The 24,866-nt window shown below is 46.4% G+C and overlaps 1 protein-coding gene across 3 annotated transcripts; it reads right to left on the reverse strand.

Moving 5' to 3' along the window:
• Positions 1-837: 837 nt before the first annotated feature.
• On the reverse strand, positions 838-24,821 carry NPAT (nuclear protein, coactivator of histone transcription). Of its 3 annotated transcripts, none has more exons than XM_077341594.1 (18): positions 24,621-24,821; positions 19,616-19,734; positions 19,312-19,372; positions 18,439-18,511; positions 17,793-17,833; positions 16,896-17,126; positions 16,253-16,334; positions 15,529-15,673; positions 14,865-14,956; positions 14,683-14,770; positions 13,475-13,574; positions 12,193-12,321; positions 8,699-10,318; positions 7,093-7,208; positions 6,903-7,005; positions 6,277-6,340; positions 4,264-5,386; positions 838-1,515 (listed from the first exon to the last, which is right to left on the reverse strand). In XM_077341594.1, the coding sequence occupies exons 1-18, from the start codon at positions 24,655-24,657 to the stop codon at positions 1,438-1,440; spliced, it is 4,302 nt and encodes a 1,433-aa protein (XP_077197709.1). In that variant the 5' UTR covers positions 24,658-24,821; the 3' UTR covers positions 838-1,437. The 3 variants fall into 3 exon arrangements, with proteins under 3 accessions (XP_077197709.1, XP_077197708.1, XP_077197707.1); XM_077341593.1 differs by having other exon boundaries at positions 838-1,512; positions 16,253-16,337; XM_077341592.1 differs by having other exon boundaries at positions 16,253-16,337.
• Positions 24,822-24,866: the final 45 nt, after the last annotated feature.

The raw sequence follows: 24,866 nt of genomic DNA on the forward strand, positions 1-24,866 counted from the left end.
TGGAGATAATCTTCCAGCTACCTTTTGTTTAGAACCAGACCCTTGAATAGATTTGAAATTCAGGACAGCCAGGTGATTCATCACTGCTCTGGACTGAGCCCTAACAGCCTGGCAAGTGGCTTCTGGCTAGACATTCATATTTCTCCAGTGGTAATTTGCCATTAGACAATTGGTCATCAATCTGCAGTTGTCCTACCCATGTAACCCAACCCCCAGGACTCTATAGATTTCAACCTGCAACCCCCTCTTCTTCAAAGCATTGCAGACTGGGCTATATATAGTTTCTGTTGTGACCCATCCAGCCCAGCTGTGTTTCAAGAGTTTAAGTAGACAAATGTAATGATGAACCTTAGTCAAGAGCTTGTTCTAAGCATCTCCTCCCTGGCCTGTTTATTATGGAGGCTTGGTAATGCACAGGTGCATTAGATAGCATTTGGGGCTGTTACTTGCGTTTTCAAACTGGCCCTCACAATCCAGTTCAAGAGTAGTTGTTGGTGCTGAAAGGTGTACGTCTAAAGAGAATAAGAGGTACAAAGCAGCACTAATTTACTTTAAGCAAAGCTCTAGAAGAGTCAAGTCAAAACCTCAGTACAAAACACCAAGAACGGGTATAGCGAAGGTACCAGAACGAACTTTGGTGGTGAAGAACTTAAGACAAAAGAGAAGCAGACATTCCCAGTGCCTGCCTCCACATAGCAGCCCTGGTTCTCTTTAGTGGTCTCCCATCAAAATAACTAACCGAAACCAACCCTACAACATTCCCTTCCAGTATTAAGGAAGATAAAAGTTACATTTTTACATGTTTTAAGCAGAATATAATGAAGAAGATTCAAAGCGTTACCAGAAAGTTGAAAAGCTTTTATTGTAACATTTGTAACCAGAGGGAAAGATATGTTGAACAGGAAAAAATAGATTTCCCCCATAAAAAAGTAGTTGAACTTCTTATTTTTGTAATTTAGCTATCGAAGACTTGAGACATCGTCTACCCTTTCCCCCAACTAAATCCACAGTCTGAAGCTTAGCTGCAGATTTTGTGACCTCAAGTGTATATACCTGTGTGTCTTGGAAGCAAGTTCCATTGATTTCAATAGCACCAACTTTTAAGGGTGTTTAGGAGCAGGGATACTCACCACTGTGGAACCAGTTTGGACCGATAATATATAGATTTAGCAGAACACCGTGTCTGCGGTTAATAAAATATTTTGTTTCAAAACATCAACACCTGTACAATATTTACAGCGGCCGAGAACATCTGTGCAAAGATGGGATCTGTATTAAGTGCTGACTCCAAAGAATGTTCACCGCATGGAAATTCTACTGATAAATAGCGTCCTTCAGAACCAGGGTGATTTTCTTTTATCAAGTGAAAAGTCCAGTTTTCCAAGTGTGCAGCGTGCAGCATTCAGGAGGGAGCAACATGATCGGACAGGAAGACGATTATTCATCATAATGCAGCGATAACAAGAACTTGTCCACATCCATCCCTGCAGGAAAGGAAATGGGTAGCTTCTTCTGCTGAAAGAAAATAAAATAGGGCGCTTAAAGAGCCATCGTTCATGAAAATACTACATCACTGTGTAAAAGCCAATATTGTAACTGACCAAAGAAGAAGAAGAGTTGAAGAAGAGTTGGTTCTTATATGACGCTTTTCCCTACCCGAAGGAGGCTCAAAGCGGCTTACAGTCGCCTTCCCATTCCTCTCCCCACAACAGACACCCTGTGGGGTGGGTGAGGCTGAGAGAGCCCTGATATCACTGCTCGGTCGGAACAGCTTTATCAGTGCCGTGGAGAGCCCAAGGTCACCCAGCTGGTTGCATGTGGGGGAGCACAGAATCGAACCTGGCATGCCAGATTAGAAGTCCACACTCCTAACCACTACAGCAAACTGGTTCACTACACCAAACTGGCCCAAAGGTGTCTATAGTGTTCAGGTTATCTCTAAAGCAGGGGTAGTCAAAACTGCAGCCCTCCAGATGTCCATGGACTACAATTCTCATGAGCCCCTGCCAGCGAATGCTGGCAGGGGCTCATGGGAATTGTAGTCCATGGACATCTGGAGGGCTGCAGTTTGGCTACCCCTGCTCTAAAGCCACCTGTAAGCACTGAGAGCCAGTGGGGGTCAATATGCTAGACTAGGATCTGAAATTGTACCCATTTGTTACTATCTGGAATCCTGAGCCAGTGACTCACCCTCAGAAGAGCTACTTGGAAAAAGAGGAAGAATAAAAGTGTATACACAGAATAAAAGGCTGGATATGCCCGAAAGTTAAAAACTAAACACTACAGGTTGAATCCAATGAAGAAAAGGGTCATGGATATGGACCCCATCCAATATTCTTCCAGAAGGTACAACATGATGGATCTCATGACACATGAATGGGAAAGGTAGCTGGAGCAACAGCTGCAGATATATTATTTTTGGTAAAGTAATGAGCACATGGAACAATAGGATGTGCAAAAGGTGCTTCATATGATCCCATTAAGTTCTAGGAAAATAAATATCCTGGCCTAACTACAGTAAGGATTTGCATCTAAAAAGCCTGGTATTTTGTAGATTTGGATTTTAGGAAGTCATAAATACTAAACATCTTAACACAGCCCGCGGCGCCACAGGCGCCGTGGACTAAATAAAAGGATAAGGGCTTGGGAGGCGGGATGTGTCCGTGATGAGGAAGGGTGCCGATTGGCCCCTTCCTCTGGACAGACTACTGGAGGGTCCCTCCGAGTCCCCGCCGGAGCAATTGCGAGCCGCACACATCGCAGTTGCTCCTTTGCCGGCGGCCTGACGCAGTGAGAGGCGCGAAGTGCCTCTCGCCGCATCAGGCCGCTGCCCAAGGGAGCCCCGGCAGCCGCGCTCCGCACGACTGCCGGGGGCTCCCATGCCTAGCACCCGCTGTATTTTACGTACAGCGGGCTTGATTACTAGTTAAGTATATATTTAAACAGTAGGCTGGAGTGGCTGTTTTTCAGCCAAAATTGCAGAGGACTCAGTGCTGTCTATCTACTAAAAAATCTCTCAAGGAAATTGGTCTGGGTGGTCCCATTCTATGAGCCCCCAAACAAGGTGCTCCCACTCATCCTTGTTTCCACAGTTTCTTGTGAGGAAAAAAAATTCAAAGAAGCTAATAGCCAAACACCTAGGCCACATCCCTACTGTCTTGTCCAGGAAGAAAAGATGTGCTTTCATTTGGACAAGCAGGCATCAAGGAGTAATTTTAACATTTTGTTTTGCACAAGTACTAGAGTGCAAGTGGACATCTATGGGATCCAAACCAGTATTTGGAATTATCTGTCAAATTCCTAATGACATATTTGATACAGTCAGGATTCTGGGCTTAAATGGTCTGTTGGCAAAAATATCAAATTTCCAAAGTGAACACTCTCACCCACAATTAAGAAAAACCATCCAGGACAAAGCAAAACTCTACCTTGTATACTGGCAACAACCCGCATAGGGTACAGGAATGTTTCTCCAAGTGCTAACATGAGTTATAGGGAAGAGATTTGCTTGGCCACATGTATGAACATGCTGAGAAAATATTTGGTTATGGAGCTGCCTAGCTAGAAGCCAGAACAGATGGCTGATTCTATTCTACATATCATCACTAAACTGGTACACAATCTACGTCACATTATTACACTAAAAGCGTTGTCATTTGGCATTCATGAGGACTGGGTGTTGCTGGTTAATCAATCTTATACTTGCACCCCACCTGCTAAGCAGAAGAGACCACAGCAACCAGCACCATATTATTGAGGGTGCCACCTTATGCTTGCCCTGAGATCACAGAGCTGACCTACGCAGCATGAAGAAGAATTGGTTCTTATATGCTGCTTTTCTCTACCCGAAGGAGTCTCAAAGCGGCTTACAGTCACCTTCCCTTTCCTCTCCCCACAACAGACACCCTGTGGGGTGGGTGAGGCTGAGAGAGCCCTGATATCACTGCTCAGTCAGAACAGTTTTATCAGCGCCGTGCGAGCCCAAGGTCACCCAGCTGGCTGCATGTGGGGGAGTGCAGAATCGAACCTGGCTCGCAAGATTAGAAGTCTGCACTCCTAACCACTACACCAAACTGGCTCTCAGCAGCTCTGAAGCCACCTGAGGAACTCAACTGGCTTCAACTGCAGCCAGAAGCATCAAGTTAGACAACTGGAGAGGAAGCTATGCAAAGATGTGGGGGCAAAACTGGTTAACAGATTTCCCGATGCTCAAGCCTCGGCTAACAAAGCGTTTACCATGCATGTAAAATGGGAACTCATTACCTTTACTTTCTTCTTCTTTATTGGCACTGTGAAGTTCGTAAGGTCCTTTTTGCTGGCGGGCCGGGAATTTCTTTCACACTCCAGCACCTCTTCCTGTTTCCTTTTTTTTGCTGCGCTCCTTAAAGACCTGAACTGTTGGGTATTGTCTTTGAGAGGCGTATTTGTACTTGTCCTTGCGATAGCTGCTCGGGAAAGTATCATTAAAGTGTGGGCAGCCATGCTCACGCTGTTTTCACTGCCGGTTTCGCTTGCTGGGCTACAAGCTGGCAAGTCAGGGGTAGCTGGAGGGACCATGATCCTGGGAGTTGCACTGTCTTCACTGAACCGTTTACATGTCGGTGTCCTTATTATATCAAAGGTGTCTTCTGAGTGTCTCTCCCCAGAACCAGGAGTGCGGGGAACTGGCAAGTCCCCGTTTTCAGGCAGTTTAGCGGCAGGACTATGCTTCTGAATGTCATGCAGCAGCTCTACGGCTTGTTTGGTTAAGGGACTGGTCAAGCAGTGGGCCTGGCTAGGAGATTTTGCTGAGTCCTTCTTAGGCTCCTTTGAAGTCAAGACTCCAGAATTCTTGCTATTGGCATTCACCTGCAGCCCCTGTTTCTTGGTCGGTTCTTGCGCTGGCGAGCCGTTCTTCTCCACGTGAAGGTTAATACTTTGTTGACCGTTTGACAGGGAAGCCACTTCATGGTTCGGGCTTTTTTTCTCCACAGATCTTTCTAGCTCATTCTCTTTATTTGCGGTCTGCTTTCTTAGCATGTCCGATGCCAGTCCTAGCCCTGAAGCCTTCCTCTCGGACTGGGCTTCTTTCACAGCCGTGGTCCTGTTAGTAATATCCGGCTTACATAAAATCCTAGGCAATGTCCTCTCTCGCTCTCTTTTGCTGGGCTGAGTTTTGGCAGATGAAGGCGCCCCACTGTGAGAGTTCCCAGAGAGTACAGGGCTTTCATTCCGTTCTTTCTGTGAAGCTGGAGGGTTTCCCCCAGTTTCAGCCAGAGCGCTGTCAAAGTAGAGGACTCTTCTGTGGGTCTCATTTTGCTTGGGGCTGGAGCTTGTGACATCAACAGCTACAGCCTCGAGTTTCTTCCTCAAGTTGGCACAGGCATTCCTCTCTGAGTTTCCACCTCTGGAAGAAAGCAAAGTTTGGGATATTTGCAAGACCGTGCAACTTTCACTAGCATGATTCACCTTCAGGGGTTTTCTTTTTCCTCCGTCATTTTTAAAATGCTATTGCTGAGTCAAAGAAGACATGATCTTTTCATCTTCAGGATCTCTGAAGCCTTTTTCTGCCAGAGGTCAAATCAGCCACTAAAGGAAGAGGACGACCCTTTCTGCCCCTATACAGTTTTTCAAATGAAAATTCTGCCCCTTCGAAGCTACTATTTGCCTCACAGCGAGAGTACTTGTAATTACCCCCTATTATTATGCAAATAAAGAGCTTTGAGTAGGTGGCAAAGGGATTAAATTGGAAAACTAGGATTAACATTCCTCTCCTCCCCCGATTCTTAACAGGAACCCATTGGTTCAGCTTCCCTCAAAACTAAAATAAATGTGCCTAATTAGTCCACATTACAGATCTTCTGATAAATCAGTGGTTCTCCACCTTCCTAATGCTGTGACACTTTAATACAGTTCCTCGTGTTGCAGACCCATATTGGAGGACTCCTGCTGTGGCAGGGCTTAAACTGCGCCACAGCAGAAGCTCTCCCCAGGATCTGCATGAAGCAAGGAGAGCTCTCTCTGCTGCACAGACCTGAAAGGATCAGCAGGGGCAGTGTGGAGCTGAGAAACCCCTACAGCCTTAGTTGACCAGTATAGCTGACTAAAAGTGTGTGTGTGTGTGTGGGGGGGGGGAATCTCCTTTTATTTGGGCCCAGCTACATCAGGATCATCTTAAATTGTTTTAGCTGAATGCACACCCCTAGTTAGTTCATATGTTTGAGGACTGCTTCCTTGGAGATTCTGGGAGTCAAGAAAAGTTTTGTTTCTTGTTGAAAAGAAAAATCAGCTGCTGACCTTTGCATACGAGAACCGGGACGATTTACAGAATCCGATCCACTCTGATCCATTTTTAGCTTCCCTTTAAAAAGCAAAAGACAGAATGAGATAACATTTTTTTGGGGGGGGGGGGGGAAGTATCAGCTCTTTCCTGTGTTGGTACCCAACTGTGTAGTCCAAGTCAAGTGTTTTATCTGTGGTCTCATAACCATACAATGTCCTAACTTGGACAGCCCGGGCTAACCCAGTCTTGTCGGATCTTGGAAGTTACACACTCAGCAGAAAATTAAGCTTGTCCCTTACAATAAAGGAACAATATCAATATTTTACAGAATATGTCTTTGCAATAAATAAAGCTATGCACATTGAAAAACTTGTATCTTTGTTTTTCTTTTCATTTAATGGAAGCTTAGCAGGGTCAGCCCTGGCTAGTACCGCTAAGGGTGACCAGGGTCATGATGTTGAGGCAGGCAATGGTAAGCCACATCTGAACATCTCTCTGTCTTGAAAACCACACAGAATCACCAAAAATCAGCTGTGATGTGACAACAAAAACACAATAAAGTAGCCTTAACTTCCAGAATTAGAGCATCTCGGGGGGGGGGGGGAGTCAGTTAAGCCCAGAACTTTGCTCAGCATCTTACCGGCATTTGACTTGCTTCTTGGCAATTTCTGAGATTTGGGAGGGAGAGGTAATTTCGGAACTCCTCCACTGCCTAGCGACGTCTGTATAGGCATGTGCAGGACCTTGGGGAAAAATGAAAGCAGCACCGTGAAAACCTCTTGCCATTTTGAGCTGGAAAGTCTTGCAATACGCGGGCGGAAGCGTTTTACCTGACGGGAAGGATCCGAGAAGGCATTTCCGCTCTGTCCCATTATAGACACTGGAATCATCCCCACCATTCCTTGCAACACAGGCTGCACGGGAGACGCGATTATAATGGCAGAACCTAAACATTAATTGCAGGTCAGTAACGGCTTTTAGTGTTTTGTTCCAGAGAGGACACAGAGAAAGTCTTCCACCCCACTAATTAAGGAAAGCCGAAGAACAGTCTGAGGCCACACTACATCCTCCTCCGGAAACAGCATAAATTTGGTCTAGTAAGCTGCCCCAATGAAAGATGACCCAGGAACCACATGAATATACAGAGAGCCACACATTTAGTTACCTGCCTGACAGAAGCAATAGAAATAGGCAATACCCTCAATGTACAGAGCATGAATGACAAAGTCAAAGGAGTGGCTCAGACACGGATAAGCTCTTCTGTGTGGACTAGCACAGGCTATCCAACAGCACCAGTTCCAGGATTCGGTGGGTCATGGGTAGACAGTCCAGGGACCCCTTTTTTCCCCACTACCAGGCCCCCCATGTATGCAGAACTGCCAGAGACACTGAAGACAGAAGACTTGATTGTGAAGGACTGTCCTGTTTGCACTGGAGCTCCTGAGTAAGGAAGCCTGACTGCTTAGTGCATTTCTAGGCAGAGTTCCTTTGTTTTTCTTCTCTCTGCCTATCTGACCAACCATCTATTGCTGAAGTCTGCAGCGTCAAGGAGAAGTCCTACTAGGGTAAAATCTCTCCCGAGAAAGAGGACAGAGGCCGCCTGGCAAACAGTGGGCCTATTACCAATTTCTTCTAATTATCTAGAAGCAATTGGTGGCACAAGGCACTATAGCCATCCCACCCTCAGAACAATCCCTGTTAAGATGGTGTGTCTCGGCTGAGAGCACCTAGAAGGCTTCCAGGGAGGAGATTCTTAAAGAAAGCCTCCAGCCTGCAATGTTCCCTGGATGGATTTCCACTTCTGTGTAGAGGGCCAATACACTGATTACTGTGTCTGATCTTAAGTTTAGTCCACAAATCTTGCCTATCACCAAGCTCAGGAGATACAATCAGGTGAACACTGCTTCCAGAGCACTGGGATGAAACCAAGCATCCAAAAATAGCACATTAAAAACAGCCAGACAACCGTGACAAGAGTCCAGTAATGGAGTCCATCGCTACACCCTCTCTGTTATTAATCCCTTCCTGGAACACGTCTAGAATTGATGGAGGGCTGATCTATCTGTCCAAATCAGTTGCTATCACTTCCCATTTGGCCATCACCCCTCGATCACCTGAACTGGGCCCAGACCGGCCTGGATCGTCTCAGATCTCAGATGCTAAGCAGGGTCAGCCTTAGCTACAACCTGGATGGGAGACTTCCAAGGAATACCTCAACCATGGCAGGCAACAGCAAGCCACCCCTGGATGTCTTTTGCCTTGGAAACCCCACTGAGACACCATCAGTCAGCTGTGACTTGATGGCAGAAAAACCCAACACCACAGAGCTTTCTTCAAATATAAAGCACACTAACCAGTGCACCAGCCTGCTTTAAGACTAAAACAAACCATTCTTAACTAAGAGCAGTAAAAATCTTAGCGATAACCACTACTTACCCTGTGAAAAGTTTGGAGACATTGGCGGGTTCATGGCGAACAAGCCGCTTGTTCTGGGAGGGGTCCGTAACTGCTGTGCCGCCGGGACCTGCGGTGTGAGGGACGTGGAACTGCCCGGCAACATGACCAAATTGGATGGGGTCACCCCTGTACCCAAAGCGGCTGGCTCAGTCATGCAGGTGGCGATATAAACGCTGTTGGAGCCGTTGAAGGAAGTGCTTGCGCCTGGCACCAGCTGTATAAATCCCCCGTCCTTGGCAGCACTGGAAGCCCCGGAAACGGAAAAGACGGCGCACTCTTCATTCTGCACGCTGAGCGTGCTCACAACGGAATCCTGAGACCTGACGATGAGAAGATTCTGTTCTACCAAAGTGGACTCCCCGGTCCTTTCTGCCTCTTCTGGAGTTACTATGCACCTGGCTGGTCCCATCATCCGGGTTGGTGACTTTGCTGGAGAAGACAATATGATGGTTGGCAAATTGTCTCCAGTGATGCTGGAAACGGCGTTGTTCAGCTCGGTCTCTGAAGAAACAAAGGGGTCGTCGCTGATGATGATTTTGAGGGAGACAATGCTGGAAGGATCGTCTTCGGCAGCTTGGCCGCTGGAGGAAACACTGCCTGCCGCTTTGGCCCCTGGACTCGATTCCCCTGTTGGCTCTGGTGGAGGCACAGAGCAAGCAGTGGGTGTGGTGGGCTGGCTTTCCACGGGCATTTCTGTATGCCTCTCGTTGTCGGAAGGAAGAAATAAGCTATCGGCGTCTGGTTTTGTGGAAGACGACGGCTCCTGCATTTCTACCAGCATCACTTCAGAATCTGCCGATTTCTGGTTAGGGGGTTCTGAACAAGATTCTGCAAGCACAATCTGGTCCTCAGAAGGTAAACTGCTGGAAGTATCAACCACTTCGAGCTGGAGCTCAGTTGGAGTTGGATTCGATGCACTGGCTACAGGCGCTGTAATAGAATCTGCCAATTTATTTTGCTCCTGGAAGTTAGAGAGGGTAGGACTGTTAGGATTTGGGGGGCTGGGGGCAGGAAAGAAAGCAGATCCTTGAGGTGCCTGCTCTACCCTTTTAGTTGCATCTTCCAAATGGTCAGAGTCAACAACATTTGTTTTTTCCAGCATCTCACTGTGACCAGCATGTAGAGGAGCGAGAAATTTTGCATCTGTGTTTTCAGATAACATGTTATCAGGCAACGAACAACACTCAGCTCTTTCCGAGAGGGACTTCTGTTGATTATCCAACTGATCATAGTGCAATTCAGGCAAATTTTGGACACCTTGATGCAACAGGCCTGTTTCCATTTCTGCATCTATTCTACTTGCCGCTGTTTCTTGCTTTTGATAAGAATCTTCTTGGTTTTCATTGAACTCAAGAGCAGAAACCTGGTCTGGGTCAGATTCAAAGGTAGTTTTATGCTGGAGATGTTGGCTATCCAGTCTAGTTTGATTTGAATCCGTTTCAATCCTTGTTTCAGAGACCACTTGAAATTCTCCATCTATTATACTTTGCATCTTCAGATGTTCTTCCAAGATTACATCATTGTCCCCAGACTTCAGGATGCAAACGGCCTCTTCGGAATGGTCTCCTGTGTAGGACAATCTGTCTTGGGAACCATCACCTGCAACAGAGTCCCAGTACATCCGTTATTAAGTTGAGCTGACTGCCTGCTTGCGCCCCTCAGATGAAGCATGCACGGCAAGGCCTTAACACGATGGCCTAGTAGTATAACCTAGGTAAGCCTAATCGGGTGAGATTGCCAATTAGTGTCTGGCATTCTACAGTTATATCAGATCCAATTAGCAAGCTCCTATGAATCCTTGTGTTCCCAAAATTGAATGTGTAGGACCACTTAGACCATTTACGCACTGGGAACTGCACTGCCCCAGCTCCCACGCAGGAGCACAAATCCGGGTCGGATGAGGTGCACCAGGCCAAATGCTCTCCCGTGTGGGTGCAGGAAGAGGTGGGGCAACCTGCCACGACTAAAACTCCAGCCTGCAGCCCAGCATGAAACCTCCAGTGCAGAAACGGTCTTAGAGTGGCCTTGAAACAGTCAGGCTGGTGAAATATACCTGCACCTGCGATTACCACCCAGCTTTCCCTATCTCTCTTGCACAGTCAGCTCGGCCTTGGTGCTCAGAAACAGAAATTTCCCATGTTCTGTAGGCCTTATGCCTGAACCAAAGTTTTGAGTTTGAACAAGATATTATGAAGCCTATTCTTGACAACCCCCTTTCTTCCCCCTTCCCTTCTTGTCAGAATTCCCTATCGCTCCCCCCCCCCCATTACATTACTGATCATGGCTGATACTCTGTCTGGAAGCTGCTCCGGGCCCGGAGAGCCTCCCAGATGCTGGCACCATGAGCTGTGAAGCAAAAGGCCAGTGCTTTGTCTGCCTTTGTATAGGCCATGATTTTTTATTTGAGGGGAACTTAAACACGATGTATTTTTTGAAGACAATCACATTTTTTCCTGCAAACTGTTCTCCCAGGCTGGATGTTTTAAAACAGGGGTAGTCAAGCTGTGGTCCTCCAGATGTTCATGGACTACAATTCCCATGAGCCCCTGCTGGCAAGGGCTCATGGGAATTGTAGTCCATGAACATCTGGATGACCACAGCTTGACTACCCCTGCTATAAAAGAGAGAAGGGTAATGGCTTACTCAGGCTTTCTGGCCTTGGCACACAAGAGAAGACCGGCTTGACCCTGCTCAAAACATTCCCTCCTACAATTCATGGGAAGCTACATCCCAGAGAGGAATATACTGCTCTCTTGATAAGAACCAAGGGTCAAAAACAGTCAGACCAATATGCAGAACTATAGTCAATTTCTAATAACCATATGATCAATCAGAAGGTTGCAATCATTTTCTTTACCACCAGGCCATCAGGTAGGCTGACAGAGAAGGGGACAAGACTGATGTCGAAGGAGTTGGGGGAGAAAGAGATGAGGGAAGGTTGACAGATAAGGGGAAGGGGGAAAGGAAGGATTGACAGAAGGGTAAGTGGAAGAAAGTGGGGGTGGGAAATAGATGACTGAGGGAGAGGGGAAAAGGCACAGGGTAAATTGACAGATTAGGGGAGGGCGAATGGTCAGAGGAGGGGAGGCCAAAGTAATAGAAAGGAGGTAGGTTGACAGAGAAGGGGTGGGAGGATTAACGTAGGAGATGGAGGCCAAAGAGCTGGGAGAATGGTCAGAAAAAAGAGAAGGGGAGAAATGGGGGATTGTCAGGGGAGGAGGAGAAAGAGGGGTGAGGAAGATTCACAGAAAGGCAGGGGGAGGAAAAAGGAGAAAAATTATTAATGAAGAGAGGGGAGGAAAGGAAGCAAAGTTTCTGGCGCAGGTAAAAAAATAATATGCAAGTATTCAGAAGACTGGGTCCTACAAATCTGCCGAGAGCACCATTGCCACCGGAAAAAGACTTTGGTGTTAAAGGAGAGGACCACAGGGTCCACCCAGGTACCAGAAGACATTTTGGAAGCAAGTTCTTACTCATTTCTTTTGTTCCAATATAGCTTTCAAGTGCTTTCAGGTTTTCTTCATCCACCAACATAGCATTCTCTTCCCCTCCACTCTGAGCAAGGATGCCTTGAGGAGCACTTTTGCTACCCTTGGTTTTACCTATTTCAAAAAGAAAAATGTAGAAAAATGTAGCTTTGTTGTGTGGGGGGGAACGCTGGATAAGGTTCAAGGTTTATATGCTAAACCAAAAGAAAGGCCAAAAAGTTACTCAATAAATCTTACTGAAATGTAGGGACATTTTTCTGCTTTCATTACCATCCACTTTAAAGCCCTTCTGGCCAGTGACAGGAGGGCAAAAATGATCAATGATCCATTCCCTCCACAAATTCTAAGTTAAATAGGAATTTTGCCCTTCGGCTGTTGGTCTGCCCTTCCTGGGCTTTGGAAGGATTTCTGCTACAAATCAGCACAAATATTTCAGGGTTACCAGACAGAGATTCATGAACTTATTGGAATAGAGCAAAGCAGTTTCCACAGAACTGCTGACTGGTAACCAAGTAATTGGGGGGGGGGGTCTTTTGTTGCCTGACAGAAGAAAACAAGAAAACCCTGTGTGCTGAAACATCCTTCTCCCCCATCAACTGCTCAATGAGAGCATGTTCATTGAATTTCACCGTCAAATACAAGAGAAAAGCACACATTTAAGGCTCAGTTCGGCTGTAACACAAAACTATGGGTTACTTCAGCACAATCAATTAAATCCTGGTCACCATCCTCGAAATTATGGCTTTAATATCCATCTTTATTGTGTGGTGAGAGAGCAGGAGGCAGGATCATACCTTGCCTTCCGCTATCACCCAAAACCCAGGTAAGATTAACTATGGCAAATAAGCCGACTTCCCGTCCTTCTAGTGAAGTTAGTTATTCAACCTTTCTTGACTCTTTTACACCCACCTGGGGCCCCTCCCCTTCTAGGCCCCTCACTAGCCATTTGGGGAGGGGGGGGGTTGGCATGACCATAAAATTGACAATTTTAAAAAATATATTAAAAATATATTAAAAATGTATTAACTCCCACCCATTCAGGAAACCCTTCCAGGACTATCAAGAAACCCCAGTTTCACAAAACCGTGGTTGAGAAAGGCCGCTGTAATTCATCCATGATTTCATAAAATGTCTTAGCTGAGCCATGGTTTCTTCTTAAAATGCAGGGTATTTTAAAATGCTGCTTCATCCTCAAAGCTATCCTCCCTTTAAAATTCATACTGCTTGTTATTTTCTATATAGAGATAGAGAGCGTGCAAAATCATACCAAAATCAAACATATCAAAGAGTCCTTGAAATGCTGGATCTGACTCAGTTTGCTCCAGAATTTCCTGGATGGCTTCCTCTGTCATGTGAATCTCGCCCTGCTGTTTAAAAACAATCAAGCCATTGGTTTAAATGTAAAATCATTTTCCTCTTAAACTAGTGCCTTTACCTAGGCTGCATCCAGATGTTGCAACAAAGCAACATGGAAACTGGGATGTTAAAAACAAAAACCAAGTTTGCTGTCAGGGTTGGGTGCATGCCTGTTCCTTCACTGCCTTCTCAGGCATAACTGGAGTTAGCTAAGATTCTCCTGGGGTGGGGGGTGGGGGAACACATAAGGAAGGACGCAAGTATGCATGTAAGCAACAACTAGCTGGCTTATTGGGACATCTCAACACAGTGTTAGAAATGCATTCCTGGCAGCTAAAATAAATGCCTTCAGTTAAAAAAAGCAGACTGAATTCTTCAAACAGATCTTGGTGCTAGAAGCTGAAACGTGCTATAGATATAAGAAAGACTGGCACCCTTTCACCTCCTCCCTTCTGGCCCCCCAGTCAACCTGCAAAGAAGTCACAAGTCACTTGTGGGCTCCAACTCACAGCAAGAGCCGCAGACTTAAGCTTAAGGCCTAAAGACCTGAAAGTGAGATTGACAGATTGGAATTCCTACTCTTGTGCAATTCCCATTATCTTCCCATGAGTACCCAACTGGTGCAAGATTCCTGGTTAACTGTCTCCAAAGTACCATCCCTTCTCTTGGCCAGGGGGAAAATTACTTTAAAGCACACTTGGACAACCTGTGACCTACCAAGCTGAATGTGGCTCACGTTCTGCAGCCAGCCAGAAGTTTGACAGCCCTCCTCTCCATGCAATCCCCGGCAGGCAGAAAACACAGGAAGTCCAACGAGTCCTTTATGGGCATTGTTTTGTTAACTGGCTCCCACATCATGCAAAATATTTATGCTGGTTTAGTAACATGGGCTAGTCTTGTCCTCTAATGCAGGGGTAGTCAAACTGTGGTCCTCCAGATGTCCATGGACTTCAATTCCATGGACATCTGGAGGACCATGGCATTTGCTGGCAGGGGCTCATGGGAATTGAAGTCCATGGACATCTGGAGGACCACAGGTTGACTACCCGTGCTCTAATGCAGCAAATTAGCATCATTATACCCATTTCATGCAATACGTAGGAAACCTCAAGACCTTACTTGGAGACCAAGAAGCTCATCAATTGAAGACTCCTGTATTGTAGGGCCAGTGTCTGGTTGCTTTGGAGTCTGAGTAACCGTGCCATCGCTGAAAAAGAACCACATACACAGGTATAAAATATTTAGGGGAGTTCAGAAACAACGGCAATTTGAAGTAGGATGTTCCAAATCAAAACCATTACCTGCCCAAGAATTTGTTAATGTTTTCAGCTAGCTTCTCCTGGAGACATTTGTTGCTCAGAATTTTCTCTCTGGCATTTTCAATAACCATTTGCTACAAGACGAATATGCGGAGGTCCAAGTCATTGAAAAAGAAATATTAGGAAGAAAACAACTACTTCATTAGTGCTAGCAATGTATCTAGCAGACATCTAAACTGGACATCTAAACTGGAATTACACTCCCATGCCAAAATAAAGGGGGAGGGGACTTGGAAAAAATTGCTGGCTGATTAATAAACAAGTTCTCCTCACCTGCCTGTAATCTGTATATATGAAACTCTAAGGATTAAGATTAAACTAGCCTGAGGGCAGCAGGGATTAGCACCAAATTTCACACCATCTCCATTTCGGAACTATGCAGCAACCTTGGGACTGGGCAGTAAAGTCAGTACTGCAAAATCCCATTGCGCATGAAGCCATCTGGTCACGTATGGCAAACATTTGAAGCATGAAGCTCACAGCTACTTCATATTAACATGAGCTTTTATACCTAAATTCTAAAGCACCAAATTTGATGATTGGTCTAAAGATGATGATTGGTCATTAGTAACTATCTCGAAAATGATTTGTTGGGGAAGCTCCCGCACCCATTTCCTTTTACAAGTAGTCATTTCATTCTGCTTACAGGAAAATTGCCATCTATGAGTTCTTCAAGCGGCTCACTTTCTTCTTCCATTGGTGAGCTATCTTCTTCCGCTGTGGGGGAATCTTCTGAGCTACTGTTAGACGACTGTGTTTCAGAGGATATGGCTTTTTTCTTTTGGGAGTCACTGAAATATTTGAGAAGTTCGTAAGGAACGGGAGATGAAGTGACACAAAAATAAAGGGCACAGCACAAAGGCAAGACCTCAGCAATTCACGTGAAAGACACCCCCCACACACACACGTTGTTTTCAGTTGTAATGCTGTGGCCTTATCAAGAGCCACATGCATTAGGACAGGGGTAGTCAACCTGTGGTCCTCCAGATGTCCATGGACTACTATTCCCATGAGCCCCTGCCAGCAAACTCTGGCAAGGGCTCATGGGAATTGTAGTCCATGGACATCTGGAGGACCACAGGTTGACTATCCCTGCATTAGGACATTTAATATTATGATTCTGCTCAAAGGCTTGCAATCTAGAGATGCAAGAATAAACATGGAGGGTAAAACTGAGGAAAAGTGACTGTACACAGGTTCACATGCAAGACAGTGAGAAAGCAGAGAGAATCAAGTGAGATGCGTAAGCAAAGGATCACGTGACTATTCCACATGATCCAGCTGTGGACTTCGTTGTTCAGTTGATGTTGTCCAACCAAGCTCACAAGGCATGCATAAAATTAAAACCGAAGCTGAAAACTGGAACGCACCTTTTTCGTTTCCCTGGAGACATTGCGCTTGAGTGAAGCTTTCGTTCTTGAACTACGGCAGAAAGTAAGCCGAGAGAATCTCCTGCTTTAAAACATACCAGTAATAGTTTTCAGTGGTAGACCATAACAAGAAACACCTGCACCCTGGAGGATGCCCACCCCCCCAAAAAAAAATACATTCTCTTTTAAAGCAGCAACTATGTGATTTTAAGTGCCTTAAGAAGATTCAACCCTTCTTTTGTTTTTAAAAGAAGTGCAATAAGAAGTTGCCCTTGGAGTCCACTCTGGAAAGCCACCCTCATAATGAACGCACAACACAGGATTATACTGAATAGCCCACTGAAGTCACTACTATGTAGTCCAGGGATGGGCAAACTGTGGCCCTCCAGATGTCCATGGACTACAATTCCCATGAGCCCCTGCCAGCAAGTGGTCAACCCCTGGTCTAGTCAAACTGGCAGTGGCCACAATCTGTTTCTTACCTGGAGATGTCAGGGATTGGACCTGGGACCTCCTGCATGCCAAGGAAATGCTCTACCACTGAGCTATTGCCCCTCCCCATTACTTGTAATTCAGCTGAAGATTTTTAAGAACTCTCCCCTGCCAATATTAAAAAAAGATGTGTGTACCAAACTTCACTCACTGTTATTGCTGCTTCCTTGTGCTTGGGTCCGGTGTGCCGATGCAGAGTTGGCTCTTGTCTGAGCCTGGCTTGGCGTGGCCACTGGTTTGAGGAAAACTTGCGTGGCTGTCATTGGAGCAGAGCTCAGCTGTCCTGGCTGAAGCAAGACACACGATGCTCCCAAGTTGGAAGAGGCCGACGGCTGGAGGCACTTCTGCTTCTTCATATCTGCGATGGCGCTTCGTGTGCGGCCTAAGAGATTCATAGAATAGTAGAGTTGGAAGGGACCTCATGGGTCATCTAGTCCAACTCCCCTGCACTATGCAGGACACTCACATCCCGAACGCTCATCTACTGTAACCTGCCACCTTCACAGAATTAGTAAATAGTTTATTTACTGCATTTCAATGAGCAAAGCAGCCATCTCGACAGTTAAGCTGCGTGACCTGCACCATCACTTCCCAAGGGGCCTTCTCCTGAGCCCCCTCCCATGGCACCCACCATAACTCCACCCAACCCACTAGGCTATCAGTATGAGTTACTTTAATGTTTAATTTTTCTACGGTTCCATGTTGCTTGTTGTTTCATTTCATTCATCATTGTTAATCTAAGTTATGTGTACTTAAAAATACAATTTCCTAATGATTAAAAAAACTGTTCTAGCCGATAACACATATTTGTCAAGAGGTGAGGACATTGTATGAGAATATCATTTCTCAGAGGAGGATTAATTGGGAGGATTTGGGCAGGGAGGCCAGCTAAAATTCTGATGTTACTGCAAGGCCTCAACCATAGGCCCAGTGGAACAGCTCCATCTTACATGTCATAAGGAACTGCTTAAGGCTCTTACCTAGCCATGGCTTACAAGGAATACATTCATAGCACATATATAGTCTATGATAATTTTCCAATACATACCCCTTTGGTGAACAGAAAATGCACTAGAATTCTGCATGCTCCTGAAAAAAAAAAGCCAAAGCACATTGGAACAGACTATACCATCAACAAAGGAAAGAGGGTGCTGTAGATCAGCAAGAGGGAGGCAGGGATCATTGTGGGGAGGAGATGGTAGATGGAAAGAGATTGGAGGAGCAGGAAATACTGGTACGAAGGGAGTGGAGAAAGGTGGTGGGAGGGGTATGCAATCAGAATCTGGAAGGGTCCAGAGATGAAATTTCCATGCAAGTTTTTCATGGATCCCATATGTGTACAATCTGGCGGGGGGGGGGGGGGGGGTTGTAGAAATAACTGTAATTAAACTTGTCTCAATTGCCCAGATGTTAGTTTTGGGATTTTTGATGACATTATTAGCTATCTGCATTTCATGCACAAGTCAAGACACCTCTCTACCACTCCCCTGATTGGTCGTCTTGATTTAACTCAAGCTCAAAAGATTCACAACCACTTCAAGAGCTAATAATTTATGGAGATAACATCAATCCAGCGATCACCACAGCAACAATACTCTAGCACAGAGGTAGAAGGCCTTTCGCTCCTATACTTAGAAAGTGTAGGCAGACTCCCAAAGAAAAACAGGCTAGTGTTTCCATTCAAAGCAAGTTACCTGATCTGAGACAGTGTATAGTCCAACTTCTTCCACAGAGATGACATCATTGCAGGAACATCGTGTGTCGTTTCTTTTTTTAAAAGACATCAAACAAACTTATATCAGATATAAAGAAAGACGTAGAGACTGGAAAAAGTAACATGCCATATAGAGAAATTGCACAGTGAGAGACTACAGGAGCCGAATCCAAAGAAATCCAAAATGAAGGCAACAACCTCCTTGCCTTTTTCCATTGTAGTTCCCTGGGGCCCCTGAAAAGCTACTCCTGAGTGCTGGCAGCTCTTAGGAACAATGTGAGGGGATGCAATAGGAAGGAAGAATCGGCAGAAAGAAGTCCCCTCCTTTTTGGCCACTGCACGACACAGACTGTTGGACTGGATGGACAAGTAGCCTTATCCAACACGGCTTCTCTTCTGTTCTTATGTGTGGGGCAATCATGCTTGGTCTCCTTGGTGCTTGGGGGGCAACAGGGGGAGGGCTTCTGGAGTTCGGGCCCTGCTGGTGGACCTCTTGATGGCCCTGAGTTTTGGCCACTGGGGGACACAGAGTGGGTGGGCCACTAGCCCGATCCAAGCCGCATCTTCCCTACTTCCCACCCTCTCTTCAGGGCTCCAGGCATTTTTCCACGTGGAGTTGGTGACCCTAGCAGAAAATCTCCATGGAGCTGCCCTCCTTGCAGGTGGCCAGTGGGCCTTTTCCACACTGAGTGGAGCCTGGATTTTAAACACGGCCATTGTTCTTTAGAGCCCACTGGCTTCTGTTTTTGCAGGGCTGTTCCCCATCGTACAAGGTGGTAGTACAAAATCCAAAAAGCCAACACCCAGCAGAAAATCTATTCCTTGTGTTGCCCTAACAGCTCTCTCTGCTTACCTTTGGTTTTCATTACTATGTACTCATTCAGGATGGTAGTCAAGTTTTTTCCAAACAGAGACTGCAGAAGAGAGAACAGTGTTAAAACTAAAGAACTTAAAGTAATAACATACTGCAAAAGACCAGCTCAGAAAGAGCATAGTGGTCACAGAGACATCATGGACCAAAAATCCATCAAACAGACCATTTTCATGGTAGGGAATGCAACTCTTAAAATGACGTCAAGTATAATGAAACCAGATTCACTTGAAAAATGTAATGGTTGCATGCAAGAGTTATAAAAATGGTACTAATATGCACTCACCAACAAACAAGCTGGAACAACGCCTTCCCCTGTACAGTGCTCTGCATATTCTTTTAGATCTGAGCTTTCCACTATAAACGTCCGGCATGTGGTTAAAAGCTTTTCTTGCTGTAAATATCCTGCAGCAGACAAATCAAAAGTTTTTGCCTCATCATTTGCCTCATCATGTGCCAGATATACCCAACAGATAATTTATGGGCTCAGTTCAGACACTGCATAAAACCATTGTTTAAATCAGGGGTAGTCAAACTGCGGCCCTCCAGATGTCCATGGACTACAATTCCCATGAGCCCCTGCCAGCAGGGGCTCCTGGGAATTGTAGCCCATGGACATCTGGAGGGCCGCAGTTTGACTACCCCTGATTTACATAAATGAACTATAGATAGTGACTAGGAATGTGAGCCACCCCACTGGATTTTGCTCTGCTGCTTCAGACCAACACAGTTACCCACATGCACCTATTGTTAGCGCCCGCCAAATCAGCACCTGAAGCTAGAACCTGATGTTCCTTAGCCAGTTAACTATGATTTTGCATGAACAACAAGCATAGGAATTCTAGTTTAAACCTTGTTTGTTCCCCTCGTGATGCCCTTGCTGGCAACAGAGAAAAGAATCTACCCAAAAAATATATGAAAAGCTTGAAAACTTCACATTAGATGGTAAAATAGTATAGTGGGATAAGATGAAACCACACAGAACACCATAGCACAAATCCAGAGCTTCGGGCTGGGCTGTCATCAGTATGCTGATGACACCCACTTCTGTTAATAGGAGGGCATCTGTTAATACCCCCAGATCATCTGGTCAGGTGGCTGGAGGCTGTGGAGCAGGGGTAGTCAAAACCTGTGGTCCTCCAGATGTCCATGGACTACAATTCCCATGAGCCCCTGCCAGTGTTTGCTGGCAGGGGCTCATGGGAATTGTAGTCCATAGACATCTGGAGGACCACAGGTTGACTACCCCTGCTATGGAGAACTGGCTCAAGCACAGTTGGCTGAAGTTGAATCCAGGCAAGGGCGAGGTCCTCTGGTTGGGCCGGAATGCCAAGGGGGAGGTGATACATCTCTCAATATTTGACCAGCGGCAGTTAACACCAGTGCCTTCCGTCAAGAGTCTGGGCATGATTTTGGACCCTTCCTCATCAATGAAGAACCAAATAATCTGCATCAGGCAAGGCAGCTTGCACCTTTCTCTCAGAGCCAGACCTAGCCAGAGTGATCCATACAATGTTCACCTTTAGACCGTCTGCAACTCGCTCTATGCAGGGCTGCTCTTGAGATTGCTCAGGAAATGCCAAGTGGTCAAAAATGCAGCAGCTAGAGCTCTGACAGGGACTCACTGGAGGACACACATCATACCAGTGCTCTCCCAGTTGCACTGGTTCCAGATTGGAGACCAAATCAGGTTCACGGTGTTGGCATTATTTTATTTATATTAGCTTTTATTAACCGCCACTCCCGGACCCTGCCGGCTTACAATAAAATCCTTAAAGCCCTAAGTGGTTTGGGACTGGCGTACCTACAGGGCCATATTTTCCCTTATATTCCCCCAAGAGCATTAAGATCAATACCTCCTCAAGGTCCCCAGACCAAAAGAGGTAAGTTTGGCCTCGACCAGGGCCAGGACTTTTTCAGCCTTGGCCCCAGCCTGGTGGAATGTGCTCCTGAGGAAAATCAGGGCCCTGCAGAACCTTAATCAGTTCCGCAGGGTCTGCAAGATGGAGCTATTCCACCAGGCATATGGTCGGGCCCAAAATGACATCCACCAAAAGAGGCTGGACTCACAGCTGGGGGAGGAGGAGAGAGATGGAAAGATCAGCTCCTGATATCAACCCTCCATTTGATATTTTAGTTAGAGGCATTAGTTTAATTAGCAATGTTTTAAACTTTGTATGATGTTTTACCCGCCCTGAACAACAAGGAAGAGCAGGCTTAAAATAAAATTTTATTATTATTTAAATAAATGCCACAGTGTCGAGCAATCATTTCTCAGCATTACATTCCGGTAATAATTTGAGAGGTAAGGGCAGAACTTCTGGAGCTCAGTTCCTCTGCATCTTAGCCAGTCACACTAGAAGGGAACCATGGCTGAACTTATCAGACGCTGCTGGGAGGTCCAAGAAAATCAATAGGGTTCAACTCACCACTTCTTTCAATCCCCTCCAACTAAGACTGGAGCTGAACAGTCACCATAAATTGGAGCATGCTGCCCAAAAAGGGGATATCAGGTACAGGCTGATAAACGTTTCAGCCATTCAAGTCCAGAGAAAGCTTCATAGAATCATAGGAGAATAGAGTTGGAAGGGACTTCATGGGTCGTCTAGTCCAACCCCCTGCTCAACGCAGGACACTCACAATCCTATCGCTCATCTACTGTAACCTGCCACCCGCTTGAGCCTTCACAGAATCAGCCTCTCTGTCAGATGGCTATCCAGCCTCTGTTTACAAATTTCCAAAGATGGAGAACTCGCCACCTCCCGAGGAAGCCTGTTCCACTGAGAAACCACTCTGTCAGGAACTTCTTCCGGATGTTGAGACGGAATTTCTTTTGAATTAATTTCATCCCATTGGTTCTAGTCCATCCCTCCAGGGCAAGAGAGAACAACTCTGCTCCATCCTCTATATGGCGCCCTTTTAAATACTTGAATACTTTAAATACTTGAAGATGGTTATCAAATCCCCTCTCAGTCGTCTCCTTTCCAGGCTAAACAGACAAATGGGAGATGTCTCATCACCATTTTCAACAAGAAGAGTTGGTTCTTATATGCTGCTTTTCTCTACCAGGAGTGTCAAAGCAGCTTACAATCACCTTCCCTTTCCTCTCCCCACAAGACACCGTGTGAGGTGGGTGAGGCTGAGAGAGCCCTGATATCACTGCTTGGTCAGAACAGCTTTATCACTGCTGTGTTGAGGACAATATCACCCAGCTGGCTGCATGTAGAGGAGGAAGAAAGAATCAAACCCATTTCACCAGATTAGGAGTCAGTACTCCTAACCACTACACCAAGTTGGCTCTCCCAGCAGCAATCCCACCTCCCTCAAAGCTGCATTAACCACAGGTAGAACATAGAACTCATGCTGTTTTTCCATTAAAAACCAAACCAGGAAACAGCAGACAACCAAAGCTGTAGGCTGTACACCTCCACACAATCTGTCCACATTTTCTATATCCAATTAGAACTTATCCAAGCAACTCCATTCACAGTGTTACAGAAAAGTAGTGCCTAGTTCAGAATAGAATCTATAATAATGGTAAGAAACTGCTGAGCAGTAAGCCAGGACTGACAAAAAGAAATATTTCTTTAAACAACAAATAAACTGTGGAATTCATTGTCAGTGGAGGTAGCGATGGCCATGAGTGTAGCTGACTTTAAGGGGGGCTTAGACAAATTCATGGAAGAGTGGTCCAATAATGACTGAAGAGCGACTCCATATACAAACCTCTAAGGACCAGTGTTGAGAGGCAGCATTAAGGGAAGACCTTGGCTTCTATGTTAGTTTGGACTTCCAGAACAACTGGTTTGCTACTGTGTAAAAGAGTATGCTGGACTAGATGGACCAATGATCTACTTATCTTATGGCCTCCACCCATGAAGAAATTACAAGCCATAATGATCCTAAATTTCACCTATTAATGGCTGGTAAATGACACAGGAGTAACTGAAAGTTCTTCCACCACACCATTCAACTCTAAATTAGAACTGAACCCCAAACACAGTGTGTGACCTGCCATACAGGTGGGTGACTGTATGTATTGAGAGGCAGCGATACATCTTCCAAGAAAGCCTTGATCAGGTAAAAGGCACTTGTGTGCAGAATAGTTTTTATCAGTGCCGTGGCGAGCCCAAGGTCACCCAGCTGGTTGCATGTGGGGGAGAGCGGATTCAAACCCGGCATGCCAGATTAGAAGTCTGCACTCCTAACCAGTACACCAAACTGGGACGTATTTGGCCCTGGCCCCAACCTGGTGGAATGAGCTGTCAGTCAAAACTCAGGCCCTGATGGTGCTATCCAAATTCCCTAGCAACTGGAAGATAGCTCTTTTCCAGCAGGCTTATGGTTGAAGCCATGGAGACTGGAGATCGTATGAGCTTCCCTCCTCGGCTCCTTACCCTATTGACTAGTTTCTGACACGAGATAGAATGGTGGAGTGGGTGGTGGGTGGGATGAAGAAGCCGAACATTGTTTTTAAGCTGTTTGAACAATATTTATTAAAAACTACCCTGAGCTCACTTGCAGGAAAGGGCAATATAAAAACCAAATTATAAACAAGTAAATCCACAGCATGAAACATTTGAACAGGAACCCAACCAGGCCACTGGCTACACCCCACGTCCCCGAAGAAGTCACGGCTTACAACCTGGTGTCTCTTCAGATTACACACCATCTCTCATCATGGAAGCCACACTTCCTTCGGGGTGTGCGTACTAAGAAGCTCTGGTGGGCATTCAGCTCTTGCTGCTGTCCGATGAGAAATCTCACTTCGTCACACCAACCCCAACGGTGGCTCTCCAGACGTGCCTGGGCTACACTTACCACAAGCCCCTGCCAGCCTGGCAAGGGCAGTCCAGGGACCCCTGCAGAGCCAACATTTGGCCACCCCTGCAGGAGACACCTAAGTCACGCTTCGCGAGGGAAGAGCCGTGCGCGGGAAAGACGCTTCAGGAAAACCAGGAGGCGGAGGACATTACGAGCCCAACCTCCCCGGAGGGGCCTGATGGGTGTGGGGTTTGTATGGAGGTTTTATCTATTGCCACCCGCCAGGAGTCTCCAGAGAGTGGCGGGCTAGAAAAGCAACAATAAAGCAAGAAGTGGAGGAAACCCCTCGCTCCGTTGCCTTCTCTTCCCTCCAAGACGGAAAAGGGCAACACCCGCAAGGGGTCCCGGCCGCCCCCACCCGTCCTCTCCCCCCACAGCAGGCAGCCGAAGCGGGTCAGAGCCCCGGGGCCATTTTCTCAGCCGCTCTCTCTGTCTCTCTCGAAGGAGCGGCGTCCCCGCCGGCTTACCGAGCACCAGGCGAGCCACGTCGGAGGGCAGCAACATGGCGGGAGGAGGGGGGGCTGTCCCCCCACTGAGGCAGCCCTCGCGCCCGTCCCGCCTTCGCAGCCGCCCCACTCGGGAAAGGCGCCTAAAGCTCCCCACAGAAGCCACTCTCGCTCCTCGCCCCGCCCAGCAACTTCCGGTTTCGGGAGTCACAAGCGACTTCCGGCGAGACCGGCGCCTCTCCCGCAGAGAGGGGCAGAGGAGTTGGG

This window comes from Paroedura picta, chromosome 6 (assembly GCF_049243985.1).
Source record: "Paroedura picta isolate Pp20150507F chromosome 6, Ppicta_v3.0, whole genome shotgun sequence".
Classification (NCBI taxonomy): Eukaryota; Metazoa; Chordata; class Lepidosauria; order Squamata; family Gekkonidae; genus Paroedura; species Paroedura picta.